This window comes from Carettochelys insculpta, chromosome 14 (assembly GCF_033958435.1).
Source record: "Carettochelys insculpta isolate YL-2023 chromosome 14, ASM3395843v1, whole genome shotgun sequence".
In the NCBI taxonomy this organism is placed as follows: domain Eukaryota; kingdom Metazoa; phylum Chordata; order Testudines; family Carettochelyidae; genus Carettochelys; species Carettochelys insculpta.
The window spans coordinates 3,713,195-3,727,298 of record NC_134150.1 but is presented as its reverse complement, the minus strand read 5'-3'; the positions used below and the strand labels follow the sequence as shown (position 1 = coordinate 3,727,298).

The 14,104-nt window shown below is 44.2% G+C and overlaps 1 protein-coding gene across 10 annotated transcripts in view; it reads left to right on the top strand.

The window, feature by feature from the left end:
* CNOT1 (CCR4-NOT transcription complex subunit 1) overlaps positions 1-14,104 on the top strand; it is an 88,166-nt gene that overhangs the window by 23,084 nt on the left and 50,978 nt on the right. For all 10 annotated transcript variants that reach the window (XM_075008674.1, XM_075008675.1, XM_075008669.1 and 7 more), the window contains exons 8-14: positions 2,429-2,597; positions 6,157-6,283; positions 6,601-6,711; positions 7,271-7,441; positions 11,531-11,658; positions 12,400-12,640; positions 13,547-13,666. In XM_075008674.1, coding sequence (XP_074864775.1) covers positions 2,429-2,597; positions 6,157-6,283; positions 6,601-6,711; positions 7,271-7,441; positions 11,531-11,658; positions 12,400-12,640; positions 13,547-13,666 — 1,067 coding nt within the window. The remainder of the gene's footprint in view (positions 1-2,428; positions 2,598-6,156; positions 6,284-6,600; positions 6,712-7,270; positions 7,442-11,530; positions 11,659-12,399; positions 12,641-13,546; positions 13,667-14,104) is intronic.

Below are 14,104 nucleotides of genomic sequence, written 5' to 3'. Positions count from 1 at the left end.
TCTTTGGATGCCTTTAGTTATGCACCAGCAGCAGTGTTGTGGTATAATAGGATGCTTGGCGTGTAAGATTTTGGCCAAGTTATTTTTCTTGAACAGGTACTGTTGTAGTGTCCTCCTTATTCACACTGGTTTTAAAATAGCTGTAGTCTTTCCACTGGTATGCAGTAAATGTTACCGTATACTTAAAACCTGCACAGTTGTAGAGGTATGCAACCCACCTTTAGTGATGCCCACATGAGCAGACATTAGACGATGGAGAACACCTGTCCTGTAGCAAAAGTTCATTTGTTGTAGCTACTTTTTTGTAGCATTAAACATCTGTTGGTTGGGTTGACACTTTTGAATCCAGCATTTTCTCATCCGTGAACATCCATTGTCCGGCAGGATCATGGATCTTGCAGGACCAGAGTCATGGGGCTGGGAGAAGGGCCAGCCAGACCTGCGGCAGGAGCCCATGGCATGGCAGACACTGCTGGCCTGGTGGCAAGTAGGAACCAGCAGCAGCCAGGGAGCCCAGGCCTTGGAGCTGCAGCAAAACAGCCTCACCCCAGGCTGGGAGCAGTGACCAAGGCTGGCTGGGCAGGAAGCTGCAGCTGGGGTTGGATAGAAAGCCCCAGGCTGGAGAGCGGCGGCTCACAGAGCTCATCACCATGTCCAGGTGGGAGGCCAGTGGCAGGAAGTGGGGTGTCAGGGAGCTGTGGGGAGGGGAGCCCAGGAGCAGTGGGTGGAACACCAGCAGTGGGGGCAGAATTGATCACCCCTGGTCCAGCAAAATGCCTAGGCCGGGACTGCTCAGGTCCCAAGGTACCGAACCAGGGAGGCTGAACCTGTACATGAACTTTGTAAAATGGAATTTTTTGGAATGCTAAGGAGGGGAATTAGGATGGACAGGAAATAGTTCAGGCTATGTAATACTTGGATTAAATCAGCATCTCCTGCAGCAAGTCCTAGAATACATAAATTTCTTTTGGATACCACTGGCCTAAACTTTTTCCTGGAACTTAGCAGTTGCCGCCCGCCCCCCCACCCGGTCAGGTACCCTAGCCCCCCACAAATTGCTGGTGGCTTGCTGGAGCCGCCTAGCCCCACATCTGGCTGCATGGAGCCACCCAGCCCCTTATTGCACTGCCCCCCGAGCCAGCTGCAGGGGGAGCTGCCCCTGCCACGTGCTTGTCCCACCAGGTGGTGAGGTGGGGGGTGCTCTACATGTGTGTCTCTAACGAGCCGCTTTGACACACCACGCTGTCCAGTTTGCAACATGTGACAAACGGACAGCACATTGGACACTGTTTTTTAGGGGAATGTTCAGGTGTATTGTGGGGGATGTGGCTTTGTATAGGAACCCTTATTGATGCCATATGTGTTGTGGAGAATACCTCTGTGAGACTGTGGCAGCTGAAGTAGGGTAGTACATTTCCCTAGCTTTCAGTGTTTTGAGATGGGCCGTGGCAAAATACTCTTAATAAGAGAGGCTCCATGTACTAGATTTAACTTGTTTAATCTACTCTTCTGCACATGCTTCTTCAAACCTCTGTTGTTCTAAAAAGAAGTAGATATTTATAGGTGTATATACAGTGCGTATAAAAGTAAGACACCTGCTTTGTTTTTGCATTATTACAATTTATGCTCGTAAGCACTGTCTGCTCTAAAGAATCCGGTGCGCTAACTGTCCTAAGGTCCCTTAACCAAGCCAGTAACTTGCCACAGAAGTGCCCAAATGTACATAAGGAGCCGCATGGTCACTTGTTTTCAGGAGAGTAACCCCAAGTAGTTCTCCACTGGGTTGATGTGGATGTTCTGCTGACATAATAGCCCAGAACATAAAATTAGTCCTTTACTACTACCATGGTTCATCTGCCTATTGACACCTCTTCTTCCTGGAATGGAGCAGTCCTAAACTGGTCCCCTATTCTCATGGGTGAAAGAGGACAGCTGCTGTCTATTACTGTTCTCCAGAATATGCTTTTTGGGTGGTTGTCCCCAGTGAATAATTCTAGCACCTGTTTCTGCTGCAGTTAGTAGTTTTTCCCAAGCAACTGCAATGAAACTGTAGCAGTCTTGTCAATTTCTTGTTTCTGCTGCTTATGGAAGCTGTAAATAACAATAGAGGACTTGGATTTGTGTTGGTAAGGTGGAGCAAATCACTACATCCACTCACGTTTAGTGGATTTTCTGTGCAGCCTTACTGGTTAGAAAGTGAAAAGCTTTAATTCTATAGGCGTTTGAAGCTTTCCCAAGGAAGGTTCGGCACCTTCATTTTCCTGGGGGAAAGTATTTTTCAAAACCATTACAATCGTCATTTCAGCATAAGCCCTTAGAAACAAAGAATCCTAATGGTCTTGTGTGATTGGAAGTAGTATTGTAGAATTTCCTCTTTATTGGGCCAGTCTAGTGCATTTTAATACATGCTCTTTGCTCTCATTTTTAGATTTTCCCCAAGAGCGTTGCCCTGTGGTGCTTGCACCACTTCTATACCCTGAAAAACGGGACATCCTAATGGATAGGATCCTGCCTGATTCTGGAGGGATAGCCAAAACAATGATGGAGAGCTCTCTGGCAGACTTCATGCAAGAAGTAGGCTACGGCTTTTGTACAAGGTTTGTAGGAAAACTGTGGTGAAAGAGCACATACATATACAATCAAACATCTTGGCTGGGAGCAGTCATTTTTTTTTCCTTGAGGTAAAGAGAGGGAAACGTTAACTTCAATAAACTGTATCCACCAAGTAATAAGATTGGATCGCTTGCTCTTAGTTTGTAGTACTTTGACTTCCAGGGTTGTGTAGTTTCTCAGCAGTAAAAGCACCCAGTTCACTTACAAATCCCAGCCATATTTTCTTTTTATGGAAAATACCAAGGTAACTTTGTTCTTAGAATTTTCCTTTCGTGTAAGTTGTCAAAAATTGGTGAAGCTTTTAAACACGACTTAGGCTAGTGCTCACATGAGGCTGTGTGAGTTTTAGACTGCGGGGCAGGGAAAGCGTCACAAAGTTTCACCTTGCTTCATGCATGAAGCTTTTAATCGTGCAGCATTGTGAGCAGAGGTGTCAAGGAATGGACTGTTTGGCTACACTTGAGAATGGACAGTGAGCAATAAGATGGTGGCGGTTTGCTAGGGTTAGGTCTGTTGGGCAGTTGCCATTATACTTACCCGTGCCTCAGCAGATATGGGTGCTTGCAGCTGCCATTGGCTGTAGTTTGCTGTTCCTGGCCAATGGGAGCTGTAGGAAGCAGTGCAGATTGGCCCACTGCTTCCTCTAACTCCCTTTGGCCAGGTAATGGATTTGTGGCAAATGTGCATTACATGTGCCTGTACTTGTAGAGATTCAGGTGTAAACAGTGACAGTTGCCCTCCAGGAGTGAACTCTGGTGAACTGGATCTAGTCCATGGGCTTGTATATGACCACCACTACTTAAGTGCCTTCCAAATTGTCCCTAAAGCTGCCACCAAAACCAAGTACCCACCAGACTTCCCATTTAAGTGCTAAGCTTCCAGTAAGCGAAACGTTGTTTGGTCAATACTTGATCTTCGCTTCAGTTCACGTTAACGTGCCATACTTCACTTATGAGCAATCTAGACAGGTTGTTGCTGTGAGGGTACATTAGCATGGCAAGTAGAAAGTCCAAATCTAATTCCACAGACTTGGGCTCTCCATGGCTTTGAAAAATAGTTGTTTTTATGTTCAGTCTTGGGCTCTAAATGTTGGTGGTGGGCTTCAGTCAGATCTCTAGCTGAAGCCTGAATGCCTGCACAGCTATTTTTAGTATTGTAGCATGAATCCAGTTCTGTAGACTCTGGCTCGGACTCATGGCCATGGATTTCTACTTGCAGCGTGGGCGCACCTTATGGCTGTACCTGTGGTTTTTAGCCGGAAGTGAACATTTAAGTCTGATTTAACCTGTTCTGTTGGAGCCTTCAAAAATTTGGTGAACCCACCACAGAAATGATATACAGAACTGGATTCATGCTACAATGCTAAAAATAGCTGTGCAGGTATTTTGGGCTTGAGCTCGAGATCTGACTGAAGCTGCAGCTACTTGAAAATCTGTGTGTACAGCATCAAGTATAGTGGACATCTGGTGGTTTTAATACAAATAACCCACCAAAACCATCAGGAGGGTGCAAGAATGTCTGCACATTGACATCGGTTTTTAAAATGCATTTTATTGTAGGATGAAGATAATCTGACACTAGCAGTGGTTACGTGGGAGCCTGCAAATAACTTCAATCAGGTGACCACTACCAACACCATCCTCAAATGCCAGTTTTAAAGGGAGACTTAAAAGATAGCTCAGTCCAAATTTACTGTGTGGTTAGATGGCAGTAAAGCTTAAGAGAAGCATTAGACTGATTCCCCACTTCAAAAAATTCTTCTGGACGTCCTTAAGTACCTCTCTGCAGCATCTGAAACCCAGAAATGGCATCAGCAAGAATCCATTGAAAATAACTGATTATTTAAATATAAATGATTAAATAGGGCCTTTTCCTCATTGATGGAGTTTATTTTCCCCATTCAGTCAAAAAATAAGTGGACTAAATCAATTTTTTTTAATTTACCTATGGAATTGGTAACTTTCACACAGAGCAAAATCAACTTTAAAGGATATGAAGCCCTAAGCTATAGGAGATATTAGCCTTTTATATTTGGTTCCCATAGTTAGGTTGTTTTGCTAAAGATGACTTTGGTACAGTTGAGGAAAACTTTGATATTTGTAGAGAATTTACACAAGCGTGTACAAATTTCCCATAAAGCATTTAGTCAGTCTAAATTACCTGCTGTGCATTGATATTAAAATTTTCTGTAACCTTTGAATACTTCATTTATGACCATTTAAGATGGTGTTCATGAGTAATCTACTGAGTCCTGTCCTATGTAATAGAGAGCAAAGTTGCAAAATCCTTCAATTTAATTGGTATGGATTGTATGCAGAGGTCTACTTTATAGTGGTCAAATACAGATCACAGTTATTACTTAGTGGCAATAGTTCCTGTAACTTTTTCCATCAATGTGCAAAAGAAAAAATTGTGTGCAGAAGAGATTTGTGTCACCAGTAGAAACAAAAAAAGCATCCATGCATGCATACATATTTGTGTGTATGTATAATTTTAAAGTTGGAGAGAGAACTCAGCCAGAACAGGTTAGGCGTTCTAGAACTCGCTGCTCAGATTTAAATTTTAAGTGTGTGAAATGCATAGACCAACCAAACTAAAATTACATCCTGAAAGAATAAAATTACAGAGAATAGATATCTAAAATATACACTTGAGGAAGTAACAAGTAAGGATAATAAAATATGTGGGAGATGTGTGGAAAAACTGCTTGTCAGGGTGACTGTGATAGATGCTGTGCACTCTCGTGAAGGCAGTCGCTGAAAGCTTTTGATCTCAGGTCCTGTCCTCCCTTTCCCCTCTGTGGAGATGGAGTACTTTGGGGGGGGGGGGGCGGGGGGGAAGACAGTGCATGGTCTGTAAGGCTGTGTCTGCACAGTGGGTGCTAATTTGGGATATGCTGGTATCCCGAAATAGCTGCTCGCATATGTGGAACGCACCCATTATCTCAAAACTGTTTTGAGACAACTGATACGCTATTTCATCACGGGAGTAGTACAGGGATGCCTTGAAATAGTGCTTTATTTTTGGCATGTGGCACAGGAAGGTCTTGGGAGCAGCTGCCTAGGGGATGTAAGGCAAAGGAAAGAGGTACCTGAATACACACTAATGGGGTGGGTGTGTGTGCACGGGCGTGTGCGCACGCTAATCAAGTGTGCAGCACATGAATCTTTCCTGGGTGACTGTCTGGCCCTGGAGAGGGAATGTAGCTTAGTGGAGCTATATGGTTTTGAGTCAATAGGGGAATTTACCCAAAATATTTTTCTAAACTGCCATAAAAATCCAATGTTGAAAGTAGTCATCTTGGTCTAACCTTAAATAGTGCATATCAGGAAGTGAGAAGTCCTCCTAACTGCAATCCTAGCAAAGCCAAGCAAGCGTATACTCCATATGTGCAAAATCAATTTGACATAGGGTGCCTTTTGACTTCTTTTTCACCAGAAAATCAGAATATCACACTCTAGTCCCTCTTGCATTATGCTTCCTGTCATGGTGAAACCTGCTCAGGTACGGAGTTAAGTGTTTGTCTTCTGGTTATATTTTTAGTATTGAAGAATGTCGCAACATAATCATGCAGTTTGGCGTTCGGGAGGTCACAGCTGCCCAGGTTGCCAGGGTTTTGGGAATGATGGCTCGCACTCATTCAGGGTTGACGGAGGGTATTCCATTACAAGTGAGTAATCTAATTGAAGGGTGGTGAAAAACAGGAGTGAACTTGTCACTCAACGGGGGGTCACTGGGAGTTGGTATTCCTGGATTCCTTTACTGTTACCTTAAGCAAGTCACTTAACTTTTGTGCTTGCTTCATATTCCATTTGGATTCTGCAGAATCGCAGTGAGGCATGTCCATAAAATGTTTGCTTTTTTGGGTTAAGGATGCTATCAAAAGTGCAGAGCTCTTTCTTCCCAGTGTAATGGCTTGATTTCACTCAGAATGCAGGCAGTTCTGGCAGTTAAACTAGTATCTGATCAGATGCATTTAACTTTCAGTCTATTTCGGCTCCTGGCAGTGGGATCTGGAGTGATGGGAAAGATAAAAGCGATGGAACGCAAGCTCATACCTGGAATGTGGAGGTCTTGATTGATGTTCTAAAAGAGCTGGTAAGTTTGTGGCATCATGATTATAGTGTATCCGTAGAGATTATTTGTAATTAGTAATCAGAGCAACCAGGAATCAGTTCTTATGTACTCCTCCTTAGGAGTAGAGTAGTAGCATTTCAGTTCAGAAATACTGGTCTCTTTTTTACTTGGAGGGGGAAGAAAGTCTAATGCCAGCAGAAACTAAACATGAGGCTGGCTTAAGGGACTTCTAGACTATTCCTTGCTGTTTAGTCCCATCTTACATGCACCCTAATATGCCCTATTCTTCATTACAGAAAATCTTTCATAAGCAAGCTGGCCTTACAGGATATGTATATTGTGTGGAAGAGAGTAGCACCTATTCAGATTCTGATCTTTTCTAGTTGTGATTGCACCAGTTGTTGGTGTTAAACTCCATTGTATGATCATACGTTCACTTAACTTACATCTTTGCCAAACTCTCTGAGCTGAAATTTTCCTAATGACGTGTACTAATAGCATTGAGGGCCTCATTTACTTGCATTGAGGAATATCTATGGATGTTATCTTGATACTGGGTAACCTGTCTTACTGGTTGCAGAATCCTAGTTTGAACTTCAAGGAAGTAACCTATGAACTGGATCACCCTGGGTTTCAGCTTCGTGACAGCAAGGGTCTTCAGATTGTGGTGTATGGTATCCAGAGAGGGCTAGGCATGGAAGTCTTCCCAGTTGACCTCATATACAGGCCTTGGAAACATGCTGAGGGCCAGGTAGGCTTGTTTTGCTGCTTTTACCAAATCATCTACAGAATCATAGAACACTAGAACTGGAAGGGACCTTAAGAGGTCAGAGTCCAGTCCCATGCCCTCAGGGCAGGACTAAGCTCTGTTTAGAGTAGACTGTCTGAGACATGTCTAACCTTCCCTTAAATATCTCCAGTGATGGAGATTCCGCAACCTCCCTGGGCAATTTATTCCAGTGTTTAACTACCCTGACAGTTAAGAAGTTTCCCTAATGTCCAACCTAAACCTCCCTTGCTGCTGTTTAAGCTCATTGCTGCTTGTCCTCTCCTAAGAGGCCCAGGAGAAGAATTTTTCTCTCTCCTCCTTGTAATCCTCTTTTAGGTACTTGAAAACTGCTATCATGTCCCCTCTCAGCCTTCTTTCCTAAACTGAACAAACCCACTTCTTTGTCTTTTGGTAAATTAATGCTACTCGACAGCTTACATGTTGAACATTTACAGTTGTACTGGCTTAATATCTTTGTGGTAAGGAACATCACTTAGTAAGTTAGAGTAGTGCCAGAACTAAGAATGAATTTGGAACTGTCTGGGAGTGACTGGATGTAGAACACACAATGGCAGTAAGATCTACTTATCTGTGTAATTATTTTCTTAACTCTTTGGTGATTCACCTTGTCATGGAGAGGTGGGCTTGTGTGTTCCAGTGAACCCAAGAGCGGTGCCCTAGGGAGTCTTGTACTCCCGTCAGTCTCCCGTTGTGGCAAGGGTCAGGAGGGAGGAGGTCCAGATGGTGAACGATCCTAAAAGTCCTCAATGACAGAACAGCCAGAGGATAGCACAGGTAATCCCTACAATGGCTGTGAAGGCTGCAGTGCACAGGAGATGCCCATGCTGTTGGACTTGACCCTTCTATCCATCAAGAACCGTGTGATGGATGCAGTGCAACAGCTTCCCCATGTTAAAAGATGTCATGCACAGGTGCCTTCCTCTGCATACTACTCTCCTAAGCTTAAGCCCTGTGGACACTAGCCAGTGGCGATGGGAGCAGGGTTGTGAAATCAGGAAGCTTTTAGTCCTGGACCAGCATGTATGCAGTGGATGTATGTATCACTCATTTAACTTTGAGGCCTAAGATGGTAGGATGGTCTGACTGCTGCATCTGCGACTGAGCAGCCGTATTTAGGATCTGCTCTCCCTATGTGGGAAGAGGCCTAGAAAAGGTGCCCTAAATGTAGTCCACCGTTTCAATCTCAGGAGACCGAAGGCTAGAAGCAAGACTTCCACGACCTTGATCGTGGAGCTCAAGTATGCGGATGACACCGTAGTTGCTGCTCCTCCTGCAGCCCTTCCGACCAGTGCCTTTGAAGCATATGAGAATCTCAGCCTCACACTGAACATCAAAAAGACCAAGGTGCTCCACCAACCCTCGCCGAAAGGACAATCTCGTGTACTTTCTATTGAAGTCAATGGAGAACTGCTGGAAAATGTGGAGCCCTTACTGTACGTTGGAAGTGAACATTGGTGCAGAAATGCAGCATCGTCTGAGCTGTGCACATTCGGCTTTAGCCCACGTGAGACAAAGGGTCTTCAAGAACCGGGACATCTATGCCAAGACAGAGTGCCTTGTATACCATGTGGTGGCTCCAGTGCTACTGTAGGTGTGTGAAACCAGGACAACATACATCATTTGAAGGCACTTGAACAACATCAGTGCTATCTCAGGAGAATCCTAAATATTCCTTGGGAAGATAGGTGCGTGAACACATGTGTTCATTGCTCTGGTCATGTGGTTGGGATGCCTGATCAGCGCCTCCCGAAACAAATTGTTCTCAGATTTGGAGGAAAGACAGAGGAGCATTGGGGGCCAGCAGAAGTGGTAAAAAGACATGCTGAAGGCACACATGAAAAGGTGCAGCATCGATGTTGATACTTGGGAGAACCTTGCCCAGGACCGTTCCCAGTGGAGAACAGTAATCTGAGATGGTGGTGCAATTTGAGAGGTCCTGCCGCAGTGCAGAGGAGGAGTGGTGGAGAAGGAGGAAAAAAAGTGTTAAACTGCCCTGTGCCCCTCCAAAAGATACCATTACCTGCCCCTTCTATGGTAAGATCTGCAGCTCCAGAATCAGACTCATCAGCCATAAACACTTACAAATAGGAGGGTGATACGAAGACATCCTACTCATTACTGAGTGACTGCCAAGAGAAAATGTAACTGTCTGAAGACTTGAGGGCATTAAAGAACATTGAATTGAAGGGCAGTGAATATCCTTGTTAGAGAAAAGTTACCCATGCTATTCTAACCTGTAACATAGGTGGAACTGAATCTGTGTTCAACGGCAGTATAGTGCCAAGGCAGTAATCTTGTTAAACAATAAAACTAAAGTCCTAGATAAAATACATATTATTCAGTTTGTAAGCAAGTTCCCTGGCAGAGCTGTGTGGATGTATCCTGAGAAGGCGAGGGGCAAAAAATACCCGCAGTAACCTTTTGAGTCCCTTCTGAAAAAATCTAATGATTATCAAGTAAAAAGGAGGGCAAAATTAGAAAGGCTGAGGCAGAAAACAAGTGAAGGGAAAACAATAACTGAAAATGCAGAAGTGGCAGCGGAGTTTTGTTTTGGATTGCACCAAAAAGTTTGCTGGTGATTGGATGCCTAACATGGTGAGTACTAGTGAAAATGGGGCAGGTTCAGACAAGTTAGATGTCTCAAGTTGCCAGGACCTGATGAAATACATACTAGAATAGTCAAGATGCTGATGGCTGATATCTGGGCCATTAGCTACCATCTTTACAAAGTCATGTAATACAGGAGAGATTCTGGAAAACGGCAAAACAGCAAATATAGTGCTGTTTAAATATAAGGACAACCCAGGGAATTAGACCAGTCAGCTTAACTTCTGTACCAGGAAAGATGATTAAACAATTTAGGAATCAATTTGCAAACACCTAGAAGATAAGAGAATTGGTTTGACAGATTTTGTTCTTGACAAATGCATCTGATTGCTTTCTTTGACAGGATAAGAAACCCTGTGGGTGAGAGGGAAGTAGGTGTATAATTATCTTGCCTGGCCTTCTCGTTAACAAATTATGGAAATACATCGTATGCAGCGGCTGCATAACTGGTTGGATGTCCAGAGAAAAGTTAATTCCTTCCTGCTGGAAGGACATAAGTGGGATTCTGCAGGGTTAAGTTTTGGAACTACTTCTGTTTAATATCTTGATCAACGATTTAGATAATGGCAAAGAGTACACCTACCAAGTCTGCAGCTGTAACTCTTCCCAGCTGGGTTTCAAGCGCTTTGGAGGGTGAGACAATGCTGGACAAGTTGAAGTGGTTTGTGGTAAATAGGATGAAATTCAATAAGGACAAATGCAAAGCACTCCACTTAAGGAGGACTAATCAGTTTCACACTTAAAATAACTCTCTGAGAGGGAGTATTGCAGAAGGGGATCAAGGAGTCATAGTGAAACACAAGCTAAATGAGTCCATGGTGTTACCCTGTTGCAGAAATGGCAAACGTTATTCTGGGATGTATTAACAGTGTAAGAAGCCTGACATGAGAGGTGATTCTTCCACTCTGTGCTGGTTAGGCCTCAGATGAAATATTGGGTCCAGTCTGGGGTCCCTGTTTCAGGAAAGATATGGGCAAATTAGAGAAGGTTCAGAGAAGAACCACAAAAATGATTAAAGGATTAGATGACCTATGAGGGAAGATTGAAAGAACTGGGTTTGTTTAGTTTAAAGAAGAGAAGAATGAGAGGAGGTGTAACTGTCAAGTACCTGAAAGGTTGTTAGGAGGAGGAGGGAGAGAAGTTATTCTCCGTAACCCCTGATCGGACAAGAAGTAATGGGCATAAATTGCAGCAAGAGAGGCTTAGGTTGGATACTAGAAAAAAACTTCCTAGTGGTCAGTGTGGTTAAGTACTGGAATAAATTGCCTAGCTTGCTTTTAGAAATCTTTCTAGGCAAACACCTGTCAGGGATTGTCTAGATGATGCTTGGCCCTGCCATGAATTCAGGGGACTGGACTTGATGGCCTCTTGAGGTTTCTTCCAGTTCTGATTTGTCATTTTGTTGATTTGTCTAAATTGGTTGTTTTGATCATTTTGTTCTAGCTTTCCTTCATCCAGCATTCCCTCATTAACCCAGAGATCTTCTGTTTTGCTGACTACCCCTGTCATACTGTTGCCACAGACATCTTGAAAGCCCCACCAGAGGATGACAATCGAGAAATTGCTACATGGTAAATCTACCCATATGGTTGCATTTATTTGCTCATAAGTGGAGAAGACAAATTAGACAGTTTAAAATGTGGCTTTTTTCAGATGACTTGGAAATTTTAGCTGCACACATAATATAACAGTATTAGAGCACTTCCAGCTTATACCCAAGGTTTTGAAAAGGATGCTTTACCTTTGATCTTTTCTCTGTGTTCAGTTCGAACTCTCCCAGGTAGCCAACTGTGATTTGGGAGTGGTTTTTTTCACTACTAAAAATGTTGTTCTGTTCAAGAACTGGGTTCTGTGATGTGGTTGGGTGTGTTCTCAAAGTAGAAATATCTGGGAAACATTAGGCACAAATGTTCAGAGCTGACTTCAGGGAATGCGGAAGATATAATTTCTGGGGGCCCCCGCTGCACGCAGAATGACAGTGGAGAAGCTAGCCATACATCTAGCCATATATTTTAATTGACCGATTGATTATTCAATTGGAAATATCGTGGTGGGTTTTTAAACCCCCTTCGCTACAAGAGTAGTTGACTCTGACCTTTTTAAAACCTTTTATTAAACACTACGTACCTAAAAATCAGGAATATTCTCATTGCAGGCTCGATTGTGTTCAACAAACGCTAACAGTTGTATGACATTGTCGTCTTTGAAACTGGCATTAGTCAATATGACTTTACAGCTGGCACTTAATAATTGGCATTGCTTGCAAACCGGAATCCTGTTAGTCAACTAGTATGTAACTTTGTTTTCGTTAGGAAGAGCCTGGATTTGATTGAGTCTCTGTTACGGTTGGCAGAAGTTGGCCAGTATGAGCAAGTTAAGCAGCTCTTCAGTTTCCCTATCAAGCACTGCCCAGATATGTTGGTATTGGCCTTATTACAGATCAACACTTCCTGGCATACCTTGCGCCATGAACTCATCTCTACACTTATGCCAATTTTTCTTGGCAACCACCCCAACTCTGCCATTATTTTGCACTATGCATGGCATGGACAGGTAAGTTTCAAACGAATACTGAAACGCTTTGACTTGTTTTAGAAGCTTGTGTTTTAGGTTAATTTGATAGCTGGAACCCTCACAGACGTGGCCCTCAGCTGAAAGTCAGGGAACTCACGTGCCTTAATCCCCTCAAACTCCACCCAGGCGGTTGGGTGAGACATTGAGGCTCAGAGCTTCTCATCAGGGCTGGATTAACTCTTCTGGGGGCTTGGGGCTAGTAGCTTTTGGGAGGGGGGGGCTCCCCCAGTGCTCTGAGTGGTGGGGTGCAAGGTCTGGGTGGGAAGAGGCAGGGTTGGGGGTGCCTGCCTTATGCAGTTTGGGGGCAGGTCTTTGTGTGGCTCCGTGCACTGCAGGGAATCAGTCTCTGAGCTCTGCCTTTGCTGCTCCTGTTGGCCGAATCCTGGCTAACGGGAGCAGCGTGAGACAGTGCCTTCTGGGAGCACTTCCCTTCAGTACATGTTGCTGCTCCCTCCCCTTGCCAGGCAGAGCCCATAGGCTGAATCTGGCCCCAGCTTGCCTTGTTGTGGCCTGCAACGATCAGGGGGGTCTCCCATGCAGCAGTGTGAGCTGGCATTACCACTCCAGCCCCAGGGCCCTGCGTGTGGCTGGAGTGCTAACATTGCTGAGGTGGTCCCGAGTGAGGCTTGGAAGCCGTAAGTTCCCCACCCTGATGTAGAATCAAGTGTAGAGGATGATTTTAGGCTCTTACGGTAGACTGTGTGTGAAATGTAACTTGCATTAACTGCAGAACTTGCATGTAAATGCTATTAAAATTGTGGTGAATAGGTGAAGTATCTTGTTTGAGCTATTCCAAACATCAGCTTTTGAAACAGTCTTAGATATGTCTTGGCTGGCTTTAAAGCAGCCCTGTATAAAGTGAAATCATAATTTAACTTTCCCTAGGGCCAGTCTCCTTCAATACGTCAACTTATCATGCATGCAATGGCTGAATGGTACATGAGAGGGGAGCAGTATGACCAGGCAAAATTGTCACGTATTCTTGACGTGGCCCAAGACTTGAAGGCAAGTATTTTTTTTGACTGTTTGTTACGTATTTCAGATGGCAGTGTGTATAAACTTGGGCCCTTTTTATAAGGGAAACTAAACTGGGCAGTGATAAACTAGTAAGAATTGTATTACTAGAATGAGTCTGGATTCACATGGCTCAACTTAAAAATTATAGGACTCTGCATAGTTACAACAAACTCCTTGAAGATGGTTGGAAATGGGGACATAAGCAACTTCCCCTAGAACTGCAGTGTCCCCATTTGCCAGTGTATTGGAAATGAATTGTGGTGAATGCAGCTCGGTGGGCTGGTGCAGCAGTTCGGGGGCTCGCGTGGCAGCTCCTCAGGCACCACGCGGTGGCTGCATGTGAGCTTGGCTGCCATGCTGTGCACCTTGGGGTTGGGTGGCTCCAGGGGCTGCTCCAGTGAGTCACTGGGGTAAGTGGAGGTATAC